The sequence below is a fragment of the Chlorocebus sabaeus genome, chromosome 22, assembly GCF_047675955.1.
Source record: "Chlorocebus sabaeus isolate Y175 chromosome 22, mChlSab1.0.hap1, whole genome shotgun sequence".
Classification (NCBI taxonomy): domain Eukaryota; kingdom Metazoa; phylum Chordata; class Mammalia; order Primates; family Cercopithecidae; genus Chlorocebus; species Chlorocebus sabaeus.
In genome coordinates, this window is record NC_132925.1 from 45224224 (window position 1) to 45238610 (window position 14387).

Genomic DNA, 14387 nt, shown 5'->3' on the forward strand with positions numbered 1-14387 from the left:
TATTTTTAGTAGAGATGGGGTTTCGCCATCTTGGTCAGGCTGGTCTCAAACTCCTAGCCTCAAGTGATCAGCCTGCCTCCGCCTCCCAAAGTGCTGGGATTACAGGTATGAGCCACTGCACCTGACCCTAAACGTATCTTCATATTTCACATCATACTAATGCTCTGTGTTTAATTTTCTAATGCTATTAATATTTTGTTGATTCACATATCTAAAGAGTTAGCTTTCTGGGAAAAAAACAAAACAAAACAAAACTATAAGGATACTGACATGGTTTATTTGGTAGTAGCACAAAGTCAGTTTCAAAAGAACCAGACTAAAATAAGTAAACTGCTGGCCTGTTTTTATTATATAAAACAGCTGTCTCCAGGTTACAAAGAACCAACTTGAAAACACCCTATTTTTTGGAACAGCTAGTTGCAATGCCCCTCCCTCATTCTTCCCCTTTTCCATATATCCCAAGAAATAGCCACTATTCAAGGCAACCAGCAGGTGTGGAACGACTGTGCCATCTGGTGGTCAGTATAAAAAGCGCTCTGTGACTGAACATCTTTTGTTCACACTTTTCTTCTACCGTCTTATAATTGAGTTACTATACAGTATTTCTAACTCTCATGCTTTATTCCTATCTAAAATGTGTGAATTTTTAGGGCCTGGTGTAGTGCCTCATGCCTGTAATCTCAACACTTTGGGAGGCCAAGGTGGGACAATTCCTTGAGTCCAGGAGTTTGAGACCAGACTGGGCAACATAGGGAGACCCACCCCGTCTCTAAAACAATAAATAAAATAAAATGTGCAAATTTTATAGAGTATTTTTCATGTGTGTCAATATGAATAAAATCTAGCTATTGAAGTGGGAACATACCACATATCTGATTATATTATACTATTCTGTGTTCTATAAAATAGAAGTGATGGTCCAAAACACACTAATACCCTGAAAAATAAGCTATAAGAAAGTTAATTTCTTCTTCAGTCCTCCAAAAACTTCACTGTTCAAGAAACTGGGTATATTTCTCATCTTTTAAACTTGTTAACATTTAATTGGGATTAGTAGTGAAAGCTGATAGTCTATAAAAATAACTGATTAAACTTTGTCAAGTGTCTTTATTATATTTAGTTTGATACTCGTTTTCTCTTAAACATCTTAATGATAACTGCTTCAATTCTTTAATCTCCATTACTAAAACATACTTACTTCTCCTTTTTTTTTTTTTTTTTTTTGAGATGGAGTCTCGCTCTGTTGCCCAGGCTGGAGTGCAGTGGTGCAATCTCGGCTCACTACAACCTCCGCCTGCCAGGTTCAAGCAATCCTCCTGCCTCGGCCTCCCAAGTAGCTGAGATTACAGGTGCGTGCCACCACGCTTGGCTAATTTTTCTATTTTTAGTAGAGATGGGGTTTCACCATATTGGTCAGGATGGTCTCAAACTCCTGACTTCGTGATCAGCCCGCTTCAGCCTCCCAAAGTGCTAGGATTATAGGCGTGAGCCACTGTGCCCAGCAACATACTTATTTCTTAACCTTTCTTTATGAGACTTAAGATATATAAAAGGTTTTTAAATTAAGCTACCTTTTAAACAGTTTCAAATCCTTTCAACTCAAAACAATTACTGAATACCTACTAAAACATAGCACTCTGAAAAAACATTGAAAAGCATAAGAAAATCAAAAAGGCAATAACTAATAGCTCTCCATCTCAAATCTATAATCTAATCTAAGAGAAATATGTCTCCTTGAAGAAAAAGACAGTAACATGGGTTTCTGCTACTGGGACTACATTTTCAGCTGCCATACATATAAAAAAGGCATTAAACAAATACACAGGTTTCAGTAGTGAGTGAGAAGGCTGCAATGACTAGATCTGATGACTAATTAGATGTGAACTGAGACAGAAAGAATGAAGGTGAGAGAAAAGGACAAGGGCAACACTCAGATTTCCAGCTGGAATAACTGGGTCGATAAGGATCACAGAGAAGTTTTGGATTTGATCCAATTTAAGATGTTAAATTTAATGAACCTGCAGGACTATACAAGGAGATATCCAGTAAGGCGGCATGATTAGGGCTTGGTAGTCATCAGCATATAAGCATATAACTGGTATCTGAAGTTAGAGCAGTAAATAAGGTCACCCAGGAAATATTACGAAAGGGCAAGAGATGGGACAGGGCCCAAGAGAGATCTCTAACGAAAAGTTTTAAGGGCAAGGGGAATACAGAGAAGAGATAAGGAGCAACTGAGTAGTGAGAAGAAAACTAGCAGTATGGAAAGACAGAAACAAGAGAAAGTGTTTCAAGATAAGTCTGTGGTCAAGAATATTCAGTGGACAGGTACCTTGGCTCACACCTGTAATCCCAGCACTTTGGGAGGATCACTTGAACCAGGAGTTTGAGACTAGCCTGGGGATCACAGTGAGATCCTGTTCCTACAAAAAAAATTAAAAATTAGCTAGGCAGGGTGGCACACACCTGTAATCCCAGCTACTCAGGACACTGAGATGGGAGGATTGCTTGAGCCCAGGAAGTTGAGGCTGCAGTGAACTGCAATCATGCCATTGCACTCCAGCCTGGGAAACACAGCAAGACCCTGTCTCAGGCCAGGCACGGTGGCTCATGCCTGTAATCCCAGCACTTTGGGAGGCTGAGATGGGTGGATTACTTGAGGTCAGGAGTTCAAGACACTAAAAATACAAAAACTAGCTGGGCATGGTGGTGCATGCCTGTAGTCCCAGCTACTCGGGAGGCTGAGGAAGGAGAATCGCTTGAACCTTGGAGGCGGAGGTTGCACTGAGCCAAGATCCTGCCACTGCACTCCAGGCTGGGCATCAAAGTGAGACCCTGTCTCAAAAAAAAAAAAAAATAGAAAACAAAAAATTAATAAAAGTTCAGTGCTACTGATAAAGTAAGATATGACAAAGACTGAGAAGACTCATTAGACTTACAAGCAAGAGATAACAATTTAATGGAATGATGAGGGCAGAGCCAGCTGGAAGTGACATCAGAGGTTGACAATAATGTCAAGAGGTTCTCCAGCTTGTAGACAACAGAGCTATGGGATTTCTCAGGCTCCATAGTCATATGAGCCAATTCCTCATAATATCTCTCTCTATATATCTACCTATTGGTTCTATTTTTCTGGAAAACCCAAATAGCAATACCTTAAGGTATTTAACTACAGGCAGGAATTTACGCAACTTGTAGTCAGTAAATATGAGGTACCAGGCAAGTCGCATGTCAAAATCCATACTTTCAACTAGGCAAAAAGTAACCTCCCAAAAGGCTTAGCACTTTGGTCCGTTCTCTGGATAACAAATAGCAAGAAGTGGGGAATGGTTTGCTTAGCTGGGGAAAAGGCTAATGACATTAAGAGATATTCCTTGCAACAGCTAGCGTATAGCCTGGGATATAAGTGTTTATTTGCTGAATGAATTAAGCAATGGGAAGAGAGAAACAATTTTTCTATGAAGCCATGAGGCAATTCTCAGTAGCCTGCCCACCTCCCCCCCAAAAAATTCAACTTGCAGCCGGGCGCGGTGGCTCAAGCCTGTAATCCCAGCACTTTGGGAGGCCGAGACGGGAGGATCACGAGGTCAGGAGATTGAAACCATGCTGGCTAATCCGGTGAAACCCCGTCTCTACTAAAAAATACAAAAAACTAGCCGGGCGAGGTGGCGGGCGCCTGTACTCCCAGTTACTCAGGAGGCTGAGGCAGGAGAATGGCGTGAACCTGGGAGGTGGAGCTTGCAGTGAGCTGAGATCCGGCCACTGCACTCCAGCCTGAGCGACACAGCGAGACTCCGTCTCAAAAAAAAAAAAAAAAAAAAATTCAACTCGCAGACTGTATACTCAAATCACAAACAAAGTCTAACTGTATCTTATTCTATAACAAAAAGTATAAAGTCAACTGAGGGGTCCTCGCTCCTGCCAAGAGTCTTAACAATGTTAGCACTCTTTGGCCCTAGAATTTCACTTCCAGGTATCCCATCTACAACGAACGATTAGAAACGTAGACAAAGCTGGGCGCGGTGGCTCACGCCTGTAAACCCAGCACTTTGAGAGGCCTAGGAAGGCAGATCACCTGAGGTCAGGAGTTTGAAACCAGACTGGCCAACATGGTGGAATCCCGTCTCTACCAAAAATACAGGAATTAGCCAGGCGGCATGCCTGTAGTCCCAGCTGCTCGGGAAATTGAGGAACAAGAATTGCTTGAACCCAGGAGGCGGAGGTTGTGGTGAGCCAAGATCACGCCTAGCCAAGATCGTGCCATTGCACTCTAGCCTGGGCAACAAGAGCGAAACTCCATCTCTCACACACACACACACACACACACACACACACACACACACACACACACAAAAGATACGTACTGCAAAAATGTAAGGAAACTAAGAAATCACAGCACATTATTAATAAACCAAATCTTGCTCCTCAAGACTTGGTATACTTCTAACTAGATTTTGGAACAATGTTTTATAATTTCCAGTTACATGACTACAATCATCTTTATCTTGTTTTTACCAGCATCTATAGCAGATTTCAGATACAGAAAACAAAAACTAGAGTATAGAAATATGTATCAATTTTCCTTTAACCCCTGCAGAGAGAAAAAAAAAAGCAGACATTTATGACTTTTTCTTCAAATCAACTCAAAAGAGGTAAAACCTCTAAGACAGTGAACATTCATTTATATTTAGGCCAATCTCCTTTTCCCATCCGCAAACAGGCACTTTTCCTTATAATAGTATTGACAGTGGAAGAAACCACAAAATTATTGTGGTCTGACCATAAAAATTATTTCTATACTACACATTTGCAGACTTTTACACATTTACTGAAAAGTATAACTGTTTGCTAAGGAGGAAAATAGATTTATCTGTTAATATGGTTAGCCAGTGAGGAGCTCAAAATTCAAAAAAAGCAGGCCCATCAAACACCCTGGTTTGTCTTTCAGTTCCTCTTTTGAATAGTTCTCTTCTGCCCTCTAAAAAGCATGTGGCATAGTTGCAGACTTCTGAATTTCTCTACAAGCTGACATGAAGAACACAAAAATAATGAAAACATGCACATTTTATAAAGTGTGAATATTCACTATGAAAAAGGAAGGAAAGACCCAGAATGGGGAAATCTATCTTCTCTATAAATGGGAGAGAAAGTGCACATTGTATGAATATAAATTACTCTGGAAACAAGAAAATTTAAGGCTAATCTAATAAATTAAGTTCTAATGTTTAATTTTTCAAAAGGGCTGGGCATGGTGGCTCATGCCTGTAATCCTAGCACTTTGGGAGGCCGAGGTGGGCAGATCATTTGAGGTCTGGAGTTTGAGACCAGCCTGGCCAACATGGTGAAACTTCATCTCTACTAAAAATACAAAAATTAGCCGGGTGTGGTGGCAAGCACCTGTGATCCCAGCTACTTGGGAAGCTGAGGCAGGAGAATTGCTTGGACTTGAACCTGGGAGGCAGAGGTTGCAGTGAGCTAAGATCTGCCACCACACTCCAGCCTGTGCAAGAGGGCAAGACTGTCTCAAAAAAGTTTTTTTTTTCAAAAGGTCTTCATGAGATTATTTTGCAAATGCCACTGACGCCCTTCCTTTTCCTGATTATTTTGATGATCCTCCCAAAATTAGCCTTAGAATTCCTTCTTTCATTGTTTTGGGTGTGCACATTAATTCAGCATTAACTAAAAAGAGTGCTTCAGACATAGTAGAGGCTCAAAAATATTTACTATGTAAGTTAGGACATGAGTAAACCATAAAACCAACCATGTACCAAACTAGTTATTATCAATAATTATTCATTCCTTTTAAAGAGTTTATCGACTTTTAATACCTCTGTGTAAAATCTATCTAGAAATAAAAGTTCTTTCACTTACTAGCTGTGTAACCTTAGCTACATGCAATATATAACTTCATGTAATCTAAGTCTATATTATCATTTAGACTTAGGTTTTCCTCAACTGTAAAATAGGGATAATACTGCTCTATCTTCCTCCAGAGTTGTGAGAATTAAATATGGTAACAGATGTGAAAACATTGTGGATACTATAAAGACAATTATCTACATTTCCAATACCCCATATCTCTGAGGATTGGCTAGATAAGACACTTAAACATTCTGGCAACTTTAGCTGGACACACCTAAAATCAGATGCATAATTTGACTCCCAAAATCTGTTTCCCCCTCTAGTCTTTACAATCTTGAGTCTATTATATTAACTGTCTAGGCATTTTCTGGCATGAATCCCAATAATCCCCACCTGCTGGTATTCTCACACCCTTGTGTGGGACTTGCTTCTGAAGAACAGTGAAAAGTGATGTGAATTCACCTCAGCGCTTAGGTTACAAAAGACTGTAACTTCTCTCCAGCTAGCACTCTCTAGTACTCTTACTTCCTCACTCTCAAGAAACAAGCTCCCAAGTTGTAAGATGCTCTGCAAAGAAGCCTATGTGGCCAGTGACCAAAGGAGGCCTCTGGCCATCAGTTCATGAGGAACTGAGTTATTTGTCCAATGGGCCGTAAGGAACTGAACTGCACCAAGAGTCTCATGAATAAGCTAGGAAATGGATCCTTCCCAGTTCAGCCTTAAGAAAGACTCAGAGCCAGAAGACCCAGATAAGCTGCACTGAGATTCCTGACCCAAAGACACTATGAAATAATAAATGTTGCTGTTTTAATATATTAAATTTGGGGGTAATTTGTAATGCAGTAGTAGATACATTATCTCACACTGTATTTCAAAATAAATTCCAGATAGATTAAAAAGTTAAATATGAGCCTGGGCAATATCGCAAGATCCTGTCTCTAGAAAACAATTTAAAAATTAGCTGGGCATGGTGGTGTGCACCTGTAGTCCCAGCTATTCCAGAGGCTGAATAGGAAGATCATTTATGCCTAGCAGTTCGAGGGTGCAGTGAGCTATGATGGAGCCACTACACTCAACCCTGGGAGACAGAGTGAGACCCTGTCTCAAAAAAAAAAAAAAAAGTTAAATTGTAAAACTGTCAACTTTTAAAACTTAATGAAAACGACTATTTATTTACTTAATTATTTTTGAGATAGGGTCTTGCTACCAGGTCTTGTCACCCAGGCTGGAGCGCAGTGGCACAATCACAACTCACTGAAGCCTAGAACTCAAGCAATCCTCCCACCACTTCAGCCTCCTGAGTAGGCATGCCACCATGGCCTGGCTAAGTTTTAAATTTTCTGTAGAGATGGGGTCTCTCTATGTTGCCCAGGCTGGTCTCAAACTGCTGGGCTCAAGTGATCCCACCTCAGCGTCCCAAAGTGCTAAGGATCAACACTTTGGGTGAGTGACAGTGCCAGCCAAAACCAAGTATTTATAAAAGTTACTTTTTATAATTAGAAATGGATGGAAAAGAGGAATAAGAGGTCTGACTTAAAAGTTTTCTGTATGTCAAAATATGAAATTAAAATCTGAGGACTAGCGAAATCTTTGTAGTAAGTATAGCAAAGAATTTATACAAAATTAAAATACATTGCATGTCATCACATGTTAATTAAATAAAGAACTAATATCAATTTCTCTGGAATTACAGTCAAGAAATCAGTAAAAGAGTTTCCAGAGAAGGAAACAGAGTGGCTGGGAAAAGTATGTAAGGGAAATGTTTCATTGTATATACACATCCCTTTACCTATTCAAAAGAAGAAAAATCAAAATATTTTTAAAGGAATATTGATATTTAATGTTAATTGACATTTTAATAAGAGATCTCAAGCATATTAAAAAGAAAAATATTAAGACCTAATAGGAAATGTATAAAAAACACATACGCAGATATTTCACAAAAGAAAACAAAAATGATCATAAGGAAAAATGAACTAAAAATGCATTAGAAACCTAAACAAAAGCACTAAAACAAAACTCCTAGACAAACATATAGGTGTAAATCTTTGTCATCTTGAACCTGACAATCGTGTTTTAGATGTGACACAAAACTGTAACGAGAAGAAAAAACTCTAGACTTCATGAAAATTAAAAACTGTTGTGCTGCAAACAATATCATCAAGAAAGTTGTAAACCAAAAATAAAATTCGAAGGCACCCCGCAACCATCTGAATAGACTCCCCGTTTGGCCATGGCACCCTAAATTTTAACCTGAAACACTGGTTCAGGCCATAATAGGAAGTGGGGGTTGAATATACTTCATTATACCTCTCCAACATTAACATCAACACTCAACACAGACCTTAAGTCTGATAAGAAACATTTACAGTCTATTCTCTCTAAAACCTGCTACTCGGAGGCTTCATCTGTGTGATAAAACCTAGGTCTCCATAATCCCTTATCATAACCCAGTCATTCCTTTCTATTGATAACTCTTCCAACCAATTGCCAATCAAAATCTATCTATCACCTGGAAGTCCCCCCAACCCTCAAGTTGTCCCTCCCTTCCGGATCTAACCAGTGTAAATCTTACACGTATTCGATTGATCCATTATGTCTCCCTACACTGTATAAAAGCAAGTTGTTTTGGACTACCTTGGGCACATGTCATGAGGACCTCCTGAGGCTGTGTCACAGGCCTGTCTTTAACCTTGGCAAAAATAAACTTTCTAAATTGTTCAGACATGTCTCAGATACTTTTGGTTTACAAAGTAAAAAGAGCTGGGCACACTGGTTGAGGACTGTAATCCCAGCACTTTGGGAGGCCAAGGCAAGAAGATTGCCTGAGCCAGGAGTTCAAGACCAGCCTGGTCAACATAGCGAGATCCTGTTTCAATTTAAAAATAAAAATATTGGCCAGGCACGGTGGCTCACATCTATAATCCCAGCACTCTGGGAGGCCGAGGCAGGTGGATAACCTGAGGTCAGGAGTTCAAGCCGGGAGGCAGAGGTTGCAGTGAGCCGAGATCATGCCACCGCACTCCAGCCCAGGTGACAAAGACTCCATCTCAAAAACAAAAAAGTTAAAATAATTCCTTCTTTTTTTTTGAGGTAGAGTCTCGCTCTGTCACCCAGGCTGGAGTGCAGTGGCATGATCTCAGCTCACCGTACTGCCTCGCGGGTTCAAGTGATTCTCCTGCTTCAGCCTCCCAAGTAGCTGGGATTACAGGCGCCCACTATTATGCCTGGCTAACTTTTTTGTAATTTTAGTAGAGACGGGTTTCACCATGTTGGCCAGGATGGTCTCCAACTCCTGACCTTAGGTGATCCACCGCTTTGGCCTCCCAAAGTGCTGGGATTATAGATGTGAGCCACCGCACCGGACCAAAATTAAAATAATTCTAACAGCATATACTTATAGAGTAATAAGTTGGATTAAGATACTAAAAACAGGCCGGGCGCGGTGGCTCACACCTGTAATCCCAGCACTTTGGGAGGCCGAGGTGGGTGGATCTTGAGGTCAGGAGATGGAGACCATCCTGGCTAACACAGTGAAACCCTGCCTCTACTAAAAATACAAAAAATTAGCCAGGCGTGGTGGTTGGCGCCTGTAGTCCCAGCTAATCGGGAGGCTGAGGCAGGAGAATGGTGTGAACCTTGGAAGCGGAGCTTGCAGTGAGCCAAGATGGGGCCACTGCACTCCAGCCTAGGCGACAGAGCAAGACTCTGCCTCAAAAAAAAAAAAAAAAAAAAAAAGATACTAAAAACGCTATTCACTCATATTCTTTGGTGAGAATAGGGCCAATTGCCATGGGTTGGGCAATAAATGAGAAGGAAATGGAGGCAGTAAGTATAAACTGCTTTCAAGAAGAAAAGATTAGTTTAGTTCTTGTTATTGCTGTTTTGTTTTTAAAGTCTAGGGACTGAAGGCCAGGCGCAGTGGCTCACGCCTTTAATTCTTCTAGCACTTTAGGAGGCTAGGGTAGGTGGATCACCTGAGATCAGCGGTTCGAGACCAGCCTGGCCAACATGGTGAAACCCTATCTCTACTAAAAATACAAAAATTAGCTGGTCGTGGTGGCAGGTGCCTGTAATCTCAGCTACTCAGGAGGCTGAGGCAGGAGAATTGCTTGAACCCAGGAGGCGGAGGTTGCAGTGAGCCGAGATCACGCAACTTTACTCCAGCCTGGGCGAAACAGCAAGACTCTGTCTCAAATAAATAAATAAATAAATAAATAAAGTCTAGGGACTGAGTCTCAAGTGAAAAAACCAGGAAGAGGAAGTAACACAGGACAATAGGGAAAACTGCTTTATCAATGTCCTAGAAGACAAACGGATAAATCAGATTGAAAGCCACATTGAAGGTCAGCCTTGGACAACCCACATTAAAATAAAAACATATATTGGGATGTAAATGCAGTCATGCCTTATTTATCTTCATTATTTGGGAAGAGTTCTACATAACTGAATTTTCCAGACACTTGAGCAGTTTTTTTAAAATTTAAGCTATTTTATTTAAACTGTTCACCACTATATCATACAGTTCTCTGCCTCTTAAACAGAGTGTGCTTTCCTGGACAACTTAAGGTCATTATGACTATGATTATTGTTCTAGGAAGTAATATACCTGAGTCTACACGTTAATTTTTCAAATCTTCCTTGAATGCCCTACATTGTCAGTTGCCATTCCTCTGCTACATTTCCCCTAATAACCTTTCTTATTGGTGTTTCCAACAGATTCCAGTATGAAAATTATATGGCCAGGTGCAGTTGCTCAAACCTGTAATCCCAGCACTTTGGGAGGCTGAGACGGGAGAATCGCTTCAGTCCAGGAGTTCAAAACCAGCCTGGGCAATATGGTGAGACCTCATCTCACCATATTTATTTAAAAAAATAAAAAATTATATAACCGTTAAATAATGCCCTAAAGGCCAGGTGTGGTGGATCACACCCTAATCCCAACACTTTGGGAAGCCAAGAGGGGCAGAGACCCCTTGAGGCCAGGAATTCAAAATCAGCCTGACCAACATGGCGAAACCTCATCTCTACTAAAAATACCAAAATTAGCGGCCGGGCGCAGTGGCTCAAGCCTGTAATCCCAGCACTTTGGGAGGCCGAGACGGGCGGATCACGAGTTCAGAAGATCGAGACCATCCTGGCTAACACGGTGAAACCCTGTCTCTACTAAAACTACAAAAAAACTAGCCGGGCGAGGTGGCGGGCGCCTGTAGTCCCAGCTACTCGGGAGGCTGAGGCAGGAGAATGGCATGAACCCGGGAGGCAGAGCTTGGAGTGAGCTGAGATCCGGCCACTGCACTCCAGCCTGGGCGACAGAGCGAGACTCCGTCTCAAAAAAAAAAAAAAAAACCAAAATTAGATGGGCATAGTGGCAAGCACCTATAACCCCAGCTACTTGGGAGGCCGAGGCATGAGAATCACTTGAACCTGGGAGGTGGAGGTTGCAATAAGCCAAGAATAGTGCAGTGGCACTCCAGCCTGGGCGACAGAGACTCTGTCTCAAAATAATAACAATAATAATAATAATAATGCCCTAAGTAAGGGATTAAGGAATAATGGGGGTCTAGATGAAAGTATATTACTAAAGTGCATGGCTTTACGACAACTCTCCCCACTGCTAAGAAGTCTGTTTCACTTTTCAATTTAATTGAGGCTGGGTTTCAGAGTTTGAATATCAGAAGACTGACCTCTGACTACTAGGAATTTTACTTTATCTTGCTTCCTTAAGTGCTATCAAAATATATCTGCCAAGTAATCGATCATCTTATATGATCAGTCTGCAACCTCTGCCTCCCGGGCTCAAGTGATTCTCCTGTCTCAGCATCTCAAGTAGCTGGGATTTACAGGCACGCACCACCATGTCCGGTTAATTTTTGTATTTTGGGGTCTCTCGAGCTCTCTTCAGACCCAAGCGTGAATGCCAGGGCCGCAGCCGCCATCCCACCCACAGCCTCATGGCGGGTCAGGACGAAGCGCCACGGACAGGGACTTGCGGCCCCTGTCATGGGTCACACACACACAAAAGATCATGCTGATTCCAAAAGTGAGCCTAGACATCTCAAAGTAACTGAATATATCTTCTTATCCTACAGTCACTTACCAATAAAAAGTTATCTTCTGGCCAGGTGCGGTGGCTCAAGCCTGTAATCCTGGCACTTTGGGAAGCAGAGGAGGGCTGAGCACTTGAGCTCAGGAGTTAGAGACCAGCCTGGCCAACATGGTGAAACCCCATCTCTACTAAAAATACAAAAATTAGCCAGGTGTGATGGCGCACGCCTGTAATCCCAGCTACTCGGGAGGCTGAGACACGAGAATCGCTTGAACCCGGGAGGTGGATGTGGTAGTATGCCGAGATTGCGCCACCACACTCCAGCCTGAGTGACAGAGCCAGACTCTGTCTCAAAAAAAAAAAAAAAAAAAGTTATAATCTTCTACACTTCTGTATATTAATATAGTTATGCATATCTCATACATATGAATATTATTCATGATAAATGTGTATCCCTCACAAAATCTTGGCTTTAGCCCCTTCCAAGTCTCACAAAAATTTCACAAGCACAAATAAGCACAAAGGCTAAAAAGGACTACTACAGTGAGGCACACAGGAGTCAATCAGAACTTAAGAATTCATCCCTTTAGTTCCAATACGATGGGATGTACTGGTTTGTTTCATTCATTCTTAAGGTTCTGGATAGTTCTTTCTCCCTACACTTCATGTATTAAAAAACAAAAACAAAACTTGTTGCCTCTCCAGGACTCTCCTCCCGTTCCTTAAGTTGTTCATTCATATTAGTGAAAATTAACAAACGCAGACTTTCTCATCAACACAGAGAGCACTGAAGTGGTCTGAGCAACGCAAACTGAACATCTCCAGGCTCAGGTTTAGTTTATCAGAGGCATTAGGATGTCTACCTTTGTCCTTGTATTCAAATTATTTTTGTACATTCCCCTTTCCAAGTCACAAATACCTTCAGGGCAAGAATCTTTCTGATTCAGTTACTCCAATCTCTGGACAAGCAAGTTTTGAGCACCAGTATTTGCTAGCCTCTCGAGAAAGCTGAGTTAAACAGTTCCTGCCCTCGCGGTCTATCAGAGAGAAAGCTGGCTTGTAAATAAATTGCAACACAGGCAAAAGCAGAAGTGAGTACAGAATTAAATCAGAGGAAGCATTAACTCTCTGATTGTACAGGAAGTTCAGGGATACATTTCTGTACTCCTCAAAAGGCCTTCCATAAATACCTGTTGAACGAACAAATGAATGGATTAAATCTTTTAGGCGAGGTCCCAGATCCAAACGAGATGTATCAGTTGCTTCTGGAAGCCAGTCAAAAAACTTTATCTTTCAACAATTGCGGGATGCAGCCGCCGGCATATTCACCCCTACCTCCACCTCAGGAAAGAATTTTGGAGAAAGGACCATACCTGTACTGCCAGCCTTTTGCACTGCCACCGCGGCTGCTGCTGCTGCTGCTGCTGCTACTGATTCCACCTCCACAGCTGCTGTTCTTGTTGTTCGGGGTCACCGCTGTGGCCAGGCCCTCCAGCTTTCCTTCGCTCTCCGAGACTTTCATTGTGGACACTGGTTCACCCCCCTGCATCTTAACGCCAAAGTCCACTTGCCCTTCTTGAGCGGGAAAGAACGATTCTGTAGTTCTGCAGGTGAATTTTTTTTTTTTTTAAGATTTTATCTGAATATGATCCCGGTTGCTAAATCACACGGCGGCTGGGGCGGGACTGTCAAATGGTCCAAAAAAGGAAGATACACATTACCACAGAAGTTAAACTTTTAAGAGGGCAGGGGAAGCAACGAGGACAGAGATCCTTCACATGTATCTCTCTCCTTTCCGGCAAAAGCAAGCAGGAAAACGCATCCGGCGAGAGGACTTAAGTGACATACTCCAAAGAGAAGGAGCCTGGGGAGATCGCAGATTCTGTGGCCAAGACGGCCGGGAAAAGGACGAAGCGCCACGGGCAGTCCCCCGCGGCCTAACCTCGGGGCTGACCCGCCGCGCTCCCTCTTCTCCTCCGCCGGTCCTCAGGCAGTGGGTCCAGTCAAGCCCGCTCGGCAGTTCCCGCCGCAGCCGCCGAAAGACAGCCTGGGCCGGCGCGCGCAGCCCGGGAGGAGGGTCAGGGAAGGAGGCCGCCGGGGGCGGGACGCCGGCTCCCGGGGCCGCCTCTCCCAGGGCCAGAGGCGAGCCACTCAGGGCAACTTCCTCCTTTGCCCCTGGCCCGGGCCCTCGACTGGGTTCCCGGGAGCCGGTGAGTCTCTCGCGCTCTCTCCAGACCCAAGCGTGAATGCCAGGGCCGCGGCCGCCGCCCCACCCACAGCCCCACAGCGGGTCAGCCACCCGCCTGCTCCCTTCCCGCCTTCCCTTCCGGAGTAGCGTGAGCTCACTTCCCTCATAGCCGAAGCCTCTGGCGCCATCTTGGGTCAGGGCGGCTGGTTCCTGAAGGGGGCGGAGCCTCTGGGGGCTGGTAACGGGGCGACGAGTAAGGAAGCGAGAGGGAGAGGGGCGTAGGGGAAG

General features: G+C 43.0%; 1 protein-coding gene across 1 annotated transcript in view; it reads right to left on the minus strand.

Annotated features, from left to right (window-relative positions):
• The window catches only part of OSBPL11 (oxysterol binding protein like 11), a 71707-nt gene extending 58169 nt beyond the window's left edge, over window positions 1-13538 (minus strand). Inside the window, exon 1 of the mRNA XM_007985536.3 lies at window positions 13285-13538. Coding sequence (XP_007983727.2) covers window positions 13285-13460 — 176 coding nt within the window. The 5' untranslated portion in view covers window positions 13461-13538. The remainder of the gene's footprint in view (window positions 1-13284) is intronic.
• Window positions 13539-14387: the final 849 nt, after the last annotated feature.